Here is a 15,648-nt window from a genome sequence, read left to right on the forward strand (position 1 = left end):
TAAACATGACTCAGACTGCTTCAATGAGATCTGCACAAGGTTAGAAGCGAAATCCCATTCCAGGATTACGCTGGGGTAGGAGGAAATGCTTGTTCTTTAAACTCTTCTTGCAGGGGAAGATGAAGCATATGGAAGCTAAATGTTTCAGCAGAAGAAACAGATCAAGAGATTCTCTAATTCTTGTAAAAGACACAAGCAAACAAAAGATACCAAGTGACCTAAAATACTCATTAAATATCAGTGATAAAGAGGATAATAGCTACAGAACATTAGAGGAAGCAAGGAGTCGCATAACGACTGGGGAAAAAAAAGTTTATAGAATGTTTTAAAACTACATTTTACAATCACATCAATAGTTCCACACACAAAAAAAAAATCTTAAAACATTTTAACTTTAAATCCCAGTTACAAAAACTTAGAATCCAATTATGAATGTGCTGCTTTCACTAATTCATGCATTTATCTGTTAAATACAAGCAGATTAATGTGCTACGAAATCCTGTCTAAAGTATTTGGCATAAAAATACCTCAGTAATAAGAGCTTTAGAATGGAACAAAAAACTCCAAGACATATTACAACCTCAGCACTGACAATTCCTTCACAGATACCTCCTGTAATGCAGTACAATACTTTGCACAATAATTTACTGGGAGTAGGGTGGGAAGGAAGGCTGTACATTTAAAAATAAAGGCTTTACTTTCTAGGTAGTTTGTAGGAACCTACATCTATCTACAGGATTCATTACTAACGGCAATAGAGTCTGTTCTGTTGTCCCACTTCTCTTAGACTTCAGTAGTGCCTGACGCTCTGTCCTAGCAAAAAAAAAATCCTAAGGCAGAAGTTCCCAAACTAGGAAGAGTTTGAGAATTCCCATTCTTTGAACAAGAACAACAAAATCCTTCAGAAGCATTGCCATGCACCGTACGTTAGTGCTAGTGGCTACACACACACAGAGTTGTGATGAGAAAAGTTCTAAAGAAAACTAAGAAAGAATTTCAAACAAACTAAAAGAGGAGGAGAATAAAGCAGCTCTAGTCACATCAAGATTTTCTGATTTCCCTGCAACGCCATGCTATTACTAATGAAACCCTTTTATGTCCAACATAATCTTATTAGAAACTGAACTGTCTTTTTTCCCCCCATCTCGACATACAAGTGGCACAAGCATCTTGTAATGCTTCAATTTAAAAAACAGCAAAAGAAACCCTAGCTATTGTTCAACAAGGAGAAGTTTTGCATTGCAGCAATCACACAAACAAAAGTCGGTAGCTGTTAGAAAGCTGCATTGCTCATTAAATGAACCTCTGCTATGCAGAAGGACCTTCCTGCTACTGTGTGTCTCCCAAGTATTCACTTTTGGCACTAAATGAAACTGTGAACCTAGCCCACACTTTTCTAATAAAGCTTTTTAGGATATTATGTTACTACCCTTCCTACTCTGAAGGTGACCAGGATGCTTCTCACCATCCAAAACATTCATACAATGAACAATCAAGAATTTATCAAGATTTACACTGATCGGCATGTCAACCACAGCATTCACTTTTACTGTTTCCATTAGGATTATATGTTCAAAACTATGTTTGTACTTTTATACCCCAGATCCTGCAAGATCTGTTAACCTTGTTCTGACATAATCTTAGTCATTAAAGCTATTAAGAACACATCGAGGGTTTGCAAGGATGTGCCATGCCCAACAACAGACTTCCCACACAAATCTCTTGGTCACACATGAGCAGCTGTATTCACATATTTAACTACCTACAGGTTCAAACGCCAGGACAGCTGCTTTGCTAAGACACAACACAGTCACTCTGGGTTATAACTTTCTATTCTGCTCACCCCCCCTTTCCCTAAGATTTCTGGTTAACTTTACTAAATGGACAAATTCGTAAGAATTAACAGAAACAAATGAACTGCAGGATGTTGTCTTCTCAAGGCATTACGGACAACAGTGCAGAAGGATTTATGGATCTGCCACAGCTCTTTTTCTTTCTCCCAGCTGCTATTAGTCCTACCACCTCTCTACTGTGATCAATTGGAAATCGGAGCTGGTTTGCTTCATGAAGCCACTTCCTGGAGCAACCAAGCTCCAGCTAAGCATGAGGAACCATCACCCATCCAGCAGAAGATCAAAGCCTTGCAGCAGCAGCAGCTGCCAACACGCTCCGCTACAGAAAGCAAGACCTGGACAAACCTCAGCTGGCTAGCAGGCTGTTCCTTTGGAGATGGGGTTTTATGTTCTTCAGTGATCACAGGAATGATAGGTACCATAACCTTTTTTTTTTTGTCCTTTATGCTAGCCTGCGAGCACTTCTGGCCTAGTCAGCTGGAAAGTTCAATGCAGGGCAGAAAAATGCCAGTATTGCCACCAGCAGACTTGAATGAAGATGCTTATCACATCTCATTACTTTTCCCTCCACAACTCCTAACACAGTTCTGAGGAGCCTGGTTTGTCTACAACATCGTGCCTTTGTTTTGCCAACTTCCTCAAGCTACTTTAAAAAAATTTTTAAAGTCTATAAACAGTAGAATCATAATATTGCTTGAAAGCAACCTCTGGAGATCATTTACCTGCTCAAAACAGGTAGAACTTCAAATTTGTATTCGTATCAGGCTGCTCTGGACCTTGCCCAGTTGAAAGCCTCCATGGACAGAGATTCTACAGTCCATCCAGGCTCTTGGTGCAGTGGTCACCCACTCCCATGCATCAACACACTCCCTTCACGTCCTACTGAAATTTCCATTCTTACGACTTGTGACCATTGACTCATCTTTCACTGTACACCTCTGAGGGAAAAGTGGTTCCATCATCTCTATGATCTATTGCTTAAAGATGGTTAAATACAGCAATTGCGTTCTTCCTTAGCCTTCTCTTCCTCAGGCTACAAACCCAGTCCATCCTCCACCCTCAGGTGCTTCAGCCCCAACCATCTGAGCAACCCAGTGCTACAGTCCCCTCCAGCTTCTCTCTCACAGAGGGTGGATGTGTGTGATCTACTGGGCAGCACTTCAGCTGGAGCTTCACAGCTGCCCCACGGATGGGAACAGTTCCTTCCCTGTACCTGCTGGCCAGGCTCTTTCTAATCCAGCCCAGTAAGTAATTAGCCTTGAGGGCTACAAAGGCACACTGCTGACTCCTGGTCAGCTTCTCATTCATCAGCAGCCCCAGGTCCTCTTCTGCAACAGTTGCTGCCCAGTCAGTGGCTCCCAGCAATCAACAGAAGAATCATTTTCTTTATTATGCACCTACATGCATAGGGACACACACACTTACAGAGCTGGGCATTTCCGTGACTTTGAGATCACAGTGATAAATATGATATCTAATGTTCATTCTTCTTATTTCACAACAATCAAAACACCTGACTGGAGACATTTCAGGTTTCGTTCAGCAGACTAAGGTACATGGTAAACGTGTGAATGAACACAGACTACGATGATAGGAACACATATTTTAGCCACAGTTTGTAGTTACAAGAGTAAATATTGGGTTAAGACATTTTCCTACATAAGATCTATAGTTAAAAAACCTGGTATAATGTCAATAAAATTAAGTAATGGGAGGTTGTCAGTTGTTTTCTGGTTTTTTTTTTTTAAATACTCAAAATCAATAATTACAGTGAACAGGCTTTCCAGCAGCACTGTAGAATTAATGTTTGCCCTTTTTTTAAGTTTACAAACATATGAGCACATATACAGAATTTGCTTTGTTTGCAACACAAATGACCATTAAAGTACATTTTCTGCAAGTCACCATTTTAGCATTAGTCTACAATATCCAACTGAGAATGATTAATAAGGATCCCATCTGTTCACATATCAAGCAGCATTTATCGAACAATAAAAGTGACAATATGGGCAACAACTATGAGGTTTATTTTACTATCAAGCTTACAGGCAATCAATTTGGACAGAAAAAGAACCAAGGATTAGTTTTTAATCACTTAGAGGGGGCATCTAAAGTAAAGAAGAAATGTGTTGCTATTAATTATAAGCTTGGTACACCAAGATCATTATCTCTTCACACATAAATCAACAGAAAATGCAGGCCTTACAAAACCTTACAAAAATATTTTACAAAATAAGTAACAGTCAAGGTAATAGTACTATGTAAACAGCTGGCTGGGCAGTTCTCCACGCTGATCCAATTCAACATCAGTAATGGATCTCTTTCTCACAGTCTGATGCAGTCAGCTCCAGTCTCTTGGAGGAGTTCTCACCCAAAGGCTTTGTAAAATTTATAGCAGAAGCAAACTGCTATTCACTGTTGGCTGTATGATAAACTGGAGTGTTCTTTACGCTACACAGAATGGAAGAGTCTTCCAGCTCACAAAAGAATGCTCGCTACCATGTGCTTGGTGTGTTCCTTGAGCTCACATATCAGAGTTTACATCAAGGAAAGATAATCTTAAGTCATATTTTAAAAGTATCTAGCAATTCTGGTTGGTTTTGATTTCATTTTCTGGGACTCAGTTCTTCAAATTCAACTATTAATTCCCCTTAATTAAAGGTTATATCATGCATAGCTATGCTTACTGCTATTTACTTTGCATAAATTTTAAGTCAATGTATTGGCAATGTATTCCACCCATCACCAGGTCATCACAAATTTCTCAGCATCATCTTCAAATTCTAAGACGGGCTACAGTTCTGCCACAGGACAAACTTGTACAGATGAATAGCACTAATAAAATTCCACTAAGTATTTGGTAAATACAAACAATTTGGGAAACCGCTCAGTAACTTACATTAGAGTAGGGTATTTCAAGTTTTCCTGAACATTTCATGTATTACTCAGATATAACAAGCTACGAAAAACTATAGTAAGGGAAGCTTTGAACAGTGCATTAAAAGATGTCCCTACCAAGCAGAATAACATAAAAGATAAATGCTACATATTTTTGAAGTGCCACAAGAGATAAACAAGCATTTTCATTCCTACATGTAAAATACAGTCCTAAAATAATTAATATTTTCTTCTTCACACAGTATTTGAAGAAAGCAAAAAAAAAACCAGTTATCAGTACTGCAAGAACGCACTTTCTGCCCCACCCCAAAAGTTTCCAAATTGCTTTATTTAAGGGCCCCTATTGATACTACAGATATACTTTGAAGCGATTAATACAGCTAAGTGTGGAAGAGGATGTCCATCCACATGAAGTTACTGACTCATAACTTCTGGATCAAAATTCATTACCAAATGGGTACTCATCCCCTTTTTGGGCTCTACACTGCATTCAAGAAATGAAAATAAACATCTTGTTCAGCATGTTTATCAGTAACAGTAGTAGGAAACCAGGTCTGCAAAGAGATCTTTAAACAAGCACTTCTCACCATAAGAGGTTTGCCCACTTCATCACTTTAGTCTTCCAGCAACCACTACTTGATCTGTGAATACCTTTGTGCATATGCATGGCTGATGGCAATCCCCACCCAAGCACCCCCCTTGTCTTCCAACCTTGACACAGCATAGCTGTTTGTTCAGACACATAAGGGAATTAATCAGGCTGAAAAATAGTCCAAGAGGAAGATTTTTTTTTTTAGCTGGATCAGTTAGCTCCTTGATCTATTTTGCCACACAACAGCTGGCAAGAAGGAACAGCAGGTAAGAGACACCACTTAAGCAAGGTAGCCACTGAACATGAAACTATGGTGTGATGTTATAGAAATATAAACACTTACAATTGCTCCAAAAACTTAAGGTCTTATCAGCTGTCTGACTACAGTCACTGTTAAAAAGAATCTACGCAAATAAAAGTAACTATTGCTGTATTTTCATACAAATACACCTTGCAATGGAGCAATGAATGCCTCTTTAAATATAGCCCATCTTTTCATGAGGGTAGCCAGAAAGGGCCTTTATAAAATTTAAAGGTGAATTTCCATCTCCATTTGAACAAGGGAATTCCTAAAGATTTCAAAGCCAGATGCTCAGATTCTTAAATCAAAGTCAAAATTGTTTTTCAGAACCCATGTCCAAACTGTGGTGAATTTCACAGCAGGCAAACAATGTAAGTAGTCTCAACTGGATTTTTAAAGAGCTTTCAAAAGCCAAGAGATCTTTCCGTAACATAAATGGAAGACTCTTTCTGCAGGTTTTGAATTAAGGACTAAGGTTTTTAAGGGAAACATTTACAGCAATAAAATACATTTAGCCTTTATTAAAAAAAACTTAGAATCAAAACCAGATTAGTCTAATTTCCAAAGTAATACAGCAATGACCATTATATATATTAAAAATATATAGTAAAGCTATATACACACAGAGCACTTTTTTCCAAGTGGAGTGGGTAGGAAATGAACTTTAAGAAATAGCACACCATACTTTTGAGCAGACCATTGAGAAGGACACTTCTATTTGTTCAGAACACTGGATCAATCCCCAGAAAGGAGGAGCTGAGCATGTACTTCCCATGTATCTTTTAAACAATAAGCATTCAAATAATTTAGGCAGTTAAAGAAGGATGAAAAAGAAACCAAGAACACATATACAGTGAACAAATAACCAGGTAGCATTACAATCTCAAATACTATCCCATTAGCTTATGGCTTAAAAAATAAACAAAGAAAACATGAAATAAACACATCAACTCATTTCAGGTAACAGGCAAAAAATAAATTCAGTTGTTAAAAATCTCCAAACACTTGTTTATTCCCCAATATTTACATAACAATTCACCAATATAAGAAGTTTACCTAAAGCCTTTACAGAGGAGGTTATATCCGCACACCTACAAAGCCAGCAAAGGCCTTGGGCCCTGAAGAGCTGGGTTAAAAGTTAACACACAAAAACCACACACCAAAGGCAACTTACTTCTGCCTAGAACAAGTAGTCCAAAGCTACAGAAGTCAGAACCATGTCAGATCATCTTACTAATGTTTCTGACCTAGAAGTCTCCATGAAGTATATGGTAGCTCACAAGAGCACTTTCAATGCTTATATGAGCCAATGGTACAAAAAGCTTGGGAACTTCTGCACTGGAAGACACTGTTAAAAATTCTTTTTCAGAGTGATGACAAAACAACTTTGTACGCCCTCTGCAACTCTGGATTAGTCTTGTTCAGCAGATGTTTGTCTCCTTCTCCTACCATACTTTTGTCCAGCTCGCCCTGAAAATTGTCAAGATCTGAAAGGCAGCCTGCAATTTGTCTGGTCCCTGCACTGGCATCACATGTTCTGCCGAACTCCACACCGGCATCCTACTGTCAAACTCATCTGTTACATATCTTCAAATCAAGTGGGGAAAAAAAGACAAGATGGCTGCCCTTACAAACTGAAATCAAAGCAGAGGACTGTTTGAAATTCAACATATTTTTCCTAACTATTATTAGAAGAATTAAAAGCTTCCCTTCATTACATACAAGGAATGCTCAAGTAAGTCAGTGAACTCACTTTGACGGTATCCTTAACTAGGTTTGGCCCAGTTTCTCTTCATGTTACAGTTCAAAACATTTCCAAGTTATCTAACATACTGATATACCTACAAACACATAAGATGCATGCCATGTACTATTCTGCCCTAGAAGTACATTTATTGGCATCTCTAGAATAGAGATCAGGTCTCACCCCACCTGTGAGACCATCACTAGTTAAATCTCCACACCTGTAAGTAAAACCCAGTTGCAAGAGTAAGCTTGCTCAACTCCACATGCACATGCCCTAGGGCAACTAATACTTTCCTTCCTCCAACGAGCAGAACACCCTTTGTGTTTATATTATCAGATAGGCCAAAGCGTGTAGGATTTTTCAATTGTCTGAAAGCCTTCAGCAAAGCTTGTTTTGTGCAACAACAAAATTCAAACCCATGCTATACACTCAAAACCATTGTTGTAGCTAAGGGGGGTAGGAAATAAATAATCAAGTGGGACCTGCATTTGTGGGTTATTAGCAGGGATCTGGTCAAACTTCACTGATGGCATAAAGAAAGAAGCTTTGGGAGTAAAACTGGATGGTGTTAACGACACAGAGAAACCAAAGAGCAAAATAAATTCTCACTGATTCCTTTTACAAAAATGCAAGAATTAAAAGGCAAAAGAATCAAAGACACTGCCGGACTGCCCCAAGGCCCTATATCTGGAGCAGCTACATTATCTCAGAGGAATATTTTTGTGATTTAAGAAACATTTTTAAGAGCAAGGTCATGGAAGCTGACCACAGAGGTGCCTCGCTCACTCACTCGCTGGGCTGCATTCTCACCTCCCCGACCGCAGACCCTTCCTTCCCCGAAGGCCGAGCGGGCTCTCGGGCTGGAAGGAGACGCAGCCCGGCCCGCCTGGGTGCCCCCGCTCCCAGGAGGAGGAGCCCCGCGCCGAGCCTCCTGCCCCTCCTGCCACACCAACAAAGAGGCCCTCGCCATTATCTACCGAGACACCTCCAGCCCCCCGCAGCAGACACGGAAGGTCACCGGAGCGGAGAGACCCGCACCGCCGCCCGCCCCCGGGAAAGGGCACGGGCCGCCCCCGACTCCCTCCCCGCCCGCTGCCCCGCCGAAACGTAAACAAAGCGGCCGGGCCCGGCCCCCGCAGCGCTGCAGCTCGTCGGCGTACCGCGCCGCACCCCGCCCCGGCTACGGCCCCGCTCCCCCCACCGCCGCCGACCACCGGTCCAGCGGGGCCGCGGCCCGCAGACACCACACTCACCCCCGCCGCCACCTCCTGCCTCGGCCGCTGAGTAATGAGCCGGGTCCGGGCCTCGCGCACGCACCGCGCTCCGCCCGCCCGCCCGCCGCAGCTGCGGCTGCCCGCCCCCTCCGCTGGCCCCGCCCCCGGGCTCCGCGCGGCAGCTGCCCGCGCCCCTGCCCCCGGCCGCGCGCTGGTGCTGCCCGTCGCCGCAGCCTTCCCGGGGTTCGGGGTTCCTCTCCCGCCCCGAGCTGGGCCCTGCGGGACCGCGCAATCCCTGCTTGGCACCAGCACCTCTGCCTGGCACCAGCACTGCTCGGGCTCCTCCGCACCCTTTCCCCTGGAGCAGTTCCTTTCCTGAATGACGCCCCTTAGCCAGGCCTCCCCTCCTGCTGGGGCTTTCGTAAAAAAATGGCATTTTTCAGGTCTTTGCCTTCATGCGCTCTGCCAGTGCTTTGCCGCCCAACCGTCATGCTCTGGCATCAATTTTTCTGCTGCTCCTAGACATCTTGCATGGCCTTGGCAGCTCCAGGCTTCCCGTTGTATGCCTGGTGTGGCAGCGCTTTATCTCATTATTGGGTGTCTGGAGCGTTGTAACGTTTTCTTGTTCTGTATCTGTTTTGGCACTGCTTTTCCTCTAAATCTTCAGTGCCTCTTTGTGGGATTTTGAGTTATTCATTACCATTGCCTTTGGCTCTTGGCACCTGACATGAGCACTCTCTCCTTGGTTTTTCAATGTTTTGTTTGGTATATCATCATCTTCTTTTTCTTTTCTTTTTTCTTTTTCTTTTTTTTCCCCAGGGATGTCCCTGCTTAGAGACGAAAGGAGGCCCCTCAGTGCCTTGAAGCCATGTAAATATGGTTGAAGCAAGCTTTTGTATATTTTTAGTACATAGTACAAAAAAGGCCTTATGAGCAGTATTTAAAAATATATAAAATATTCCAGTTAGGCACAGGGCACTGTAAAAATGGACATTTCACATTTAATTCATTGTCAAACATATGAGTGGCCTAAGCCACATTTTTGAAGATGCCAAAGATTATACTGAGATTGTTGCTGCCAGCAGCTTTTATCCACCTGTAATAAGCATGGATTTTTACATCACAAAGGTGGTGCTTCAGGATATTCCAGTGTTGCCCACCATCTTGATATTAAAAGCTTCATTTCCATAAAGCTGTCCATGTGCTACTCATATGCCCATTTTAGTGAGATCTCTGTACTCTCTTGGCCTTAAAATTCTCAATTTAAGCAAGCCCATTTTCCCTCCGTATGTTAGAAGTGGTTCTTTTACAGATCCCCACAGACAGATATATGATGCTTCCTTTATATCCACAAAAAACCCTCCCAAAACCCCCACTATTGCTCAGACTCCATCCCCAATCCTTTTTTAGATGCTACTGGGCTCTAAATGTGTTTCTAAGACACACTTCCCACCTCTGATCATTTCCATGGGATGGCCCCAGGTTTTAGCTTTTAGGCTTTTTCTTGTTACAGTATGTTAGATCACAGCCAGACATTGCATTCCCTGCAACGTTTACGTATGCCACAGGCAGAGCTCACCTGGCAGAAGGGGCAGTATGAATCCCCAAAATACACTGCAGGCAAAATTTAATCTGGGTAGGTCATATTCATCTTCACCAGCAGATTAAACTAGCCCTGCTGATTTTGGCTGATGCAGGTCATGGCACATTCAGATGTTTTTTTCTATTGGTAAATAGACCTCCAGTGTTAACCTCTGCTGTCCTCTGCACAGCAAGAAACAGGTGGGGTGACATCATGTTCACCCAGTTCAGTTATTTGCAGCAAGACCCGTGGCCTTACAGATCACTGATGTTACTCCTGATCTTTTTGGTGGAGTTATTGTTCTGGATCATCCCATTAGAGGTAAGACTGCATTGAGATTTGCAAGCAAAGGACAACAGTCCCTTTGCAGTATAAAATGGTGTTTTGCTTAGGATCCAGATTTGTCACATTTCTTTTTCAGGGCATAATCAAATTCTCATTAAGATTTCATAGTTTACAAAATTGATGCTGTTAAACAGAGATGTATTTCTAAGTGACTTTTTAAAACTAGTCCTCACAACCTTGCATGCCATCAGCATCTATTGCCATCTTGGATGTAGAGCTGATAAGCAACAGAAATAATGATGCAGAAATTACACAGAAAGATCAGATTGGTGGTCTTGCAAAGCATGGTGAAGGAGCATTATGTATTTTAATAGGGGCTCCAAAATTTGTAAAGATTTTATGAAAGAATATTGTGAAAGGAAGATAAGAATTTCATACCATAAATTTGCTACTTACCAGTATAATGGTTTAAAAAAGCAAGATAATATGATAGAAAGGCTGGAAAGTTCTTGTACACTATGCAAAATTTACAAGACATTGAAATAATCCCTCTCAAAGTAAGGACAAAAGCTTCTTTGATTGTGTATATATTCAATTTTTCAAAACCAAGTCCCTCTATAAGAAAATAAAACTTTGAGAATGTCACTGAGCATCACTATAGCATTGGTTTTGAAACTGCTTTGCAGAAGTATTTTCTTACAAGCATAATGGTTATAGTCATATATTGCATATGCCTGGGTGAAACTGTTTTGTGGATTGTCCTGACTGATATCCAAGAAAATACAAAACTAAAGTCCTGATATCCATGAAAGTAAACAGGTATTTTGCAATGGACTTCAACAAAACCAGCATTTTTCTCTGGACCTCGTAACAGATTAGAAGAATAGAGACCAAGAGTATGGGTGCATTACGACAGAAAAAAAGTTTTGCAGAACAATATAAAGGGAGAAGACTACACAAGGAAGTGTGGCTGCCTGGCAGGGGCCAAGGTCTTTGCAGCAAGGGCTCTCAGATCGTGACCCTGCTGAGGCCACAGAGTGACATAACTTGACAGGATTTTTGGCAACAAGTTTGACATAAAAGATGCACGTTGGCCCATGAGAAAGTCCAAAAGCTGATAAAGGTCTTTCTAGCAAAATAATGGGGATCACCAACTTCAGAATTTGAATTTTGCTTTCAAAAATAAACATGAAATTTTATGTATAAGAAGAATCTGATGAGCAATTCTGTTTAATAATAGAAACTCCAAAATTAAGTTAATGAACAATCTGGAGCGTGGAAATCATCCTCTGCTTACATCTAATTGTTAATCATTCTCTTACCTCCTCAGTTTCACTGTCCGTGTAGCATTAGTCTTGGATTTGGACTGCTGCTTTAAAATAAGCAGTTGTTGAATGTTTAATAAATATTTTGATTAAAATGTGCCAGTAAAATCTGAATACTGCAAGCTTTCTCACTGCCATACACTGGTATACAAGTATGTTTATGAACATCATACTGAAATGTCTGGATTCAGCAGTCATGACATTACATTAAAAATGTAGTTTTGTCTTTTTTAATATTTTCATTAAGTTCTTATCAATTACCACACTCTTGGTAGTAAACACGGTCTTAACATTATGATGTTCACAAACAGCAAAGCAAACGATTCAGGCCGAAATCTCTGGAGTCAAGGCAACGGATCTGATGTACAAAAATCAAAATGTTAAAAATTAGAAACTATAACATAAAATTACAGGCCAAAAGATATATGGAGTAGTCATTTTTGCCCACAAAACATCCATAGTAAAGAATAATGATTTATTTTTGCACCAAAATGGATTAGCATAATACACAGAGTAACTCAATATGCTTCAGCTGAGTGGGACTGTAGTGAACAGATACAAGGTGGTAACTGCTTAAACCACAAAAGCTGTTTTTCAAGTAAATATCTGATTGTGCCTACAGTCATTTTTAGACAAGCTGAAAATAGAAACAAGATATTCTAGGCATGTGTTGTAACCACAAGATATCAACATTTAGACAAAGAACTGCATGTACTGATTTTTTAAAAATCTTTTTACTTACGTATTTAAAAATCTTTCTTTGCAAGAATGGACCATCTAACCTTTCTTTTCTTAAGCAATCTTCAATACATTGCCTTGCCAAAAATTTAATATCATGGGACTTCTCAGGCTGAGCCACCTGTGCAAACAAGCAACCACTGTAATTCTATCATTTATTTATTTTAGACGTTTATATATCACCATCACATAGGCACCTAGGTACCTTGCAGCAGTGAAAGCCGCCTTCTGGAAATTAACCAAACTAACAAACCCTCTCCTCAGCTCACTGATTATTTCACCGAGAAGAGATCAGCAGGAATTGTGGGTACTCAGGGGGCCCAGTTTTTCCGGGCTAAGGCTTGATAAGCCACAGCCAGGATCAACATCAATGTCCTCTTATGAAAACAGGTTGATAAATATTGTTTGCTAAGGGAGATATATGTGGAAAGAAAACCCAGACTTTGAAACATTTTAGAAAATTCCAGAAGTAATACAAATGTTTACATGAAATAAACAAAACAGTTTGGTAATGATATCTTTTCTTAAGCATTTTTTTTACCATTGGTTGTGGCATAGAAGCTGCATTTCACATAAGAAAGTGAAATGGAAATTTTCTAGAAACTAATTAGAACCAAAACCCAAATTAATTGACATATTACAGCCTAAAAAGTGTACAAAGAAACATGAACCAAAAATCACACAATCTAATTGTTGATAAATACAGCTGATGTTAAAATGTTTCATTTTTATAATAAAATAGATAAAAAAGAACATAATAAAAGAAACATTGTAACAGGTAGATATTTTTTATTTAATTATGTCTTGAAAAGCAGTATGAAATCAACTTCAAGTAACTAGCTGGAGGGACCTGTATTCCCTCTTTGAATGGAGCTAGAAACAGTCTAGTTGCAAACAGTTAGTTGCCAAATGTTGTTTTACGCTCAAATTCTGATTATTAGTAAATAATCATGAACTGGGGTAAATATTTGTGGTTTTAGTAGTAACCAAACTGAATTGAGCACTTGCTGGCTTGAGCAAATGTAACAGAAGGCAAGCAGCCACCGTGGGGCACCATGCAACAGGTTATAAACGTGAACGTGAGGGTAAGGTCATGTTCATGGCTAAGGGATACTGAAGCTCGGTAAAAATGACATTTCTGTATGTCTAGTCAAGAAACTGTTCTCTGAAATGGCATTAATACTATTAACCCCTTCTTTGCTGATCCTGCAAAGTTCTTTCTGAGCTGCCATAATTCCATGTACAGCCAATTTATATTAATAGGTATCCCGAGTAAAGAGGCAGCAAAGTATGTACAATCATTAGACATACTCAGCCAACTGTAAATTGTTTGTGGAGAGAAGTGTAGTTTAACTATTAGAAAACAGTGTTTATGGTATTGCATGCCTCCTATCTCTATACACTGATATTAACACAGCATAGGGTGTTCTTTATTTATACTATTACTCAATTGAAAAATTTTCATGGGCAAATTTAGGAAAAGTTCTTGAGGTCTGTCATTATCTGACAAACACACATTAGACAGGGGGTTCACTGGGCTGGATTGTGGCAATGTATTCTGCCTAAGTCATAACCAAGTTGTGGTTTCTTTACTGGGGTAAAAATGATTGTAAATGTGTGCAGCTTTTCAGCTGTGGGGTTTAGTTCAGCAATCTGCCACACATACTTCTAATTTATATCTATACCCCACTCCTGTCTTTCTAAATTACATACTGACATGCCTGATCTCCCTTCCTGCACCCTCATCAATGAAGACTTTGTATTTGGCTTTCTAAGAATAATTGCAGAGCAAAAGGCATTTCCAGGATTCAGAACAAGGCCATAGGGACTTTTACATCAGCTGTTTCTCCCTTGTCGTTTTAGGTGATCATAGTTGGAAAAGCCCCTGCACTATCCTCTGTTCATGGCTTCTGCTACGTGGGACCATTCAAAGTTGACCAAAGTTTAGTGACCTTACACTGAACACCACCACTGATGATTCTGGTGCTGAACTCAGAGGATACTGAAGACAAACTTTCAGTTACATTCTCTCCAACCAGCATGCAATGTTCTTCAGCCCTGAACTTGCTCAATGCATCTTTCTGGTTAAAAAAAAAAAAAAGCTTATCAAGAGTGCACCAATTCTTTTCAGAGTGTTTTATTTTCAACTCCTAGATGCTAACACCTCTCCCATGTTAGATAATGCATCATACATTATCTCTGAAAAGAGCAAGAAAATAACTGCATTTCAAATTAAATTGGTCAACACCAATCATCTCACATCTTGTCTAAATGCTAGCTGAATCTAGCATTCCATATAATGATCTCAATACAAAACCTAATAACTTTTGAATGTAGTTTTGAAAAACAACTAAATCTGGGGACTGTGAGCTAAATGTCAGGTAGAGGAGTATAGACAACTTAGCTTTATCTCTTTTGACTTGCTATTTTATTATGAAATGACCAAAGCATTTTGAAGATAATTAATAGTGTGTGTTATGCCTATACTGCACAATACCATGACTTAGCACTACGCAAACTACACTAGGAAGAATAAGGAGGCTAACTGCAATAGCAAATGATTCCCCTTGGGAGAAACCGTACCCCTTTCTGCTAGTTTGGTGCCTGCACACATCTCTGCATTGTGGAATACTACCTTGTGGCCACTTATGTACGCTCATTTTAGGATTTTGAGATGAAGATTTATTTTGATCACATCAGCTATTGTAAAGAAAAATTATTTTCACTCTATAAGTAAAGTGTTAATCTGATATACACAAGTATATTTGAATGTATGCAGGTTTCATTGTGCTGGCCAAGAGCAACCGAAATATAAAGTCTCTTTTCCAAGAGAGAAAAAAGATTTTTTTCCCCCCTTATAATCAGCATCTGTGTAATTGCGGGGTAAAATGTCTGGTTTTAATGAAAATATACATGGAGTGTACACATGGAATTCCATCACCATATTCCAGAAACCTTTAAAGAAGTTTTACTCTTTCTTTCCTCGGAGTAATGGCCTGAACTTACAGTTCTTATTTAGAGAGTAACTCTATTACAATCTGAGCATATTTGGCATTACACAGTGCCAGTTTGTACTTTGTATCATGAATTACTTGCTTCATACTCTGTCTTCT

At 40.0% G+C, this 15,648-nt stretch overlaps 2 protein-coding genes across 5 annotated transcripts in view; one reads left to right on the forward strand and one right to left on the reverse strand.

Moving 5' to 3' along the window:
* Positions 1–15,648, reverse strand: part of MAPK8 (mitogen-activated protein kinase 8) — a 142,961-nt gene that overhangs the window by 38,791 nt on the left and 88,522 nt on the right. For 2 of the 4 annotated variants that reach the window (XM_054832048.1, XM_054832052.1), the window contains exon 1: positions 8,645–8,748. The exons of the other annotated variants lie outside the window; for them this stretch is intronic. The gene's annotated coding sequence lies outside the window, so the exon portion shown is untranslated. Of the gene's footprint in view, positions 1–8,644; positions 8,749–15,648 lie in introns of those variants that run through there. 4 annotated transcript variants of the gene reach the window in all.
* LOC129208708 (ral guanine nucleotide dissociation stimulator-like 3) lies at positions 6–14,604 on the forward strand. Its single transcript, XM_054831900.1, has 5 exons — positions 6–39; positions 8,124–8,498; positions 9,425–9,475; positions 10,378–10,508; positions 14,399–14,604. The coding sequence occupies exons 1-5, from the start codon at positions 6–8 to the stop codon at positions 14,495–14,497; spliced, it is 690 nt and encodes a 229-aa protein (XP_054687875.1). The 3' UTR covers positions 14,498–14,604.

Source organism: Grus americana, chromosome 7 (genome assembly GCF_028858705.1).
Source record: "Grus americana isolate bGruAme1 chromosome 7, bGruAme1.mat, whole genome shotgun sequence".
Lineage (NCBI taxonomy): Eukaryota > Metazoa > Chordata > Aves > Gruiformes > Gruidae > Grus > Grus americana.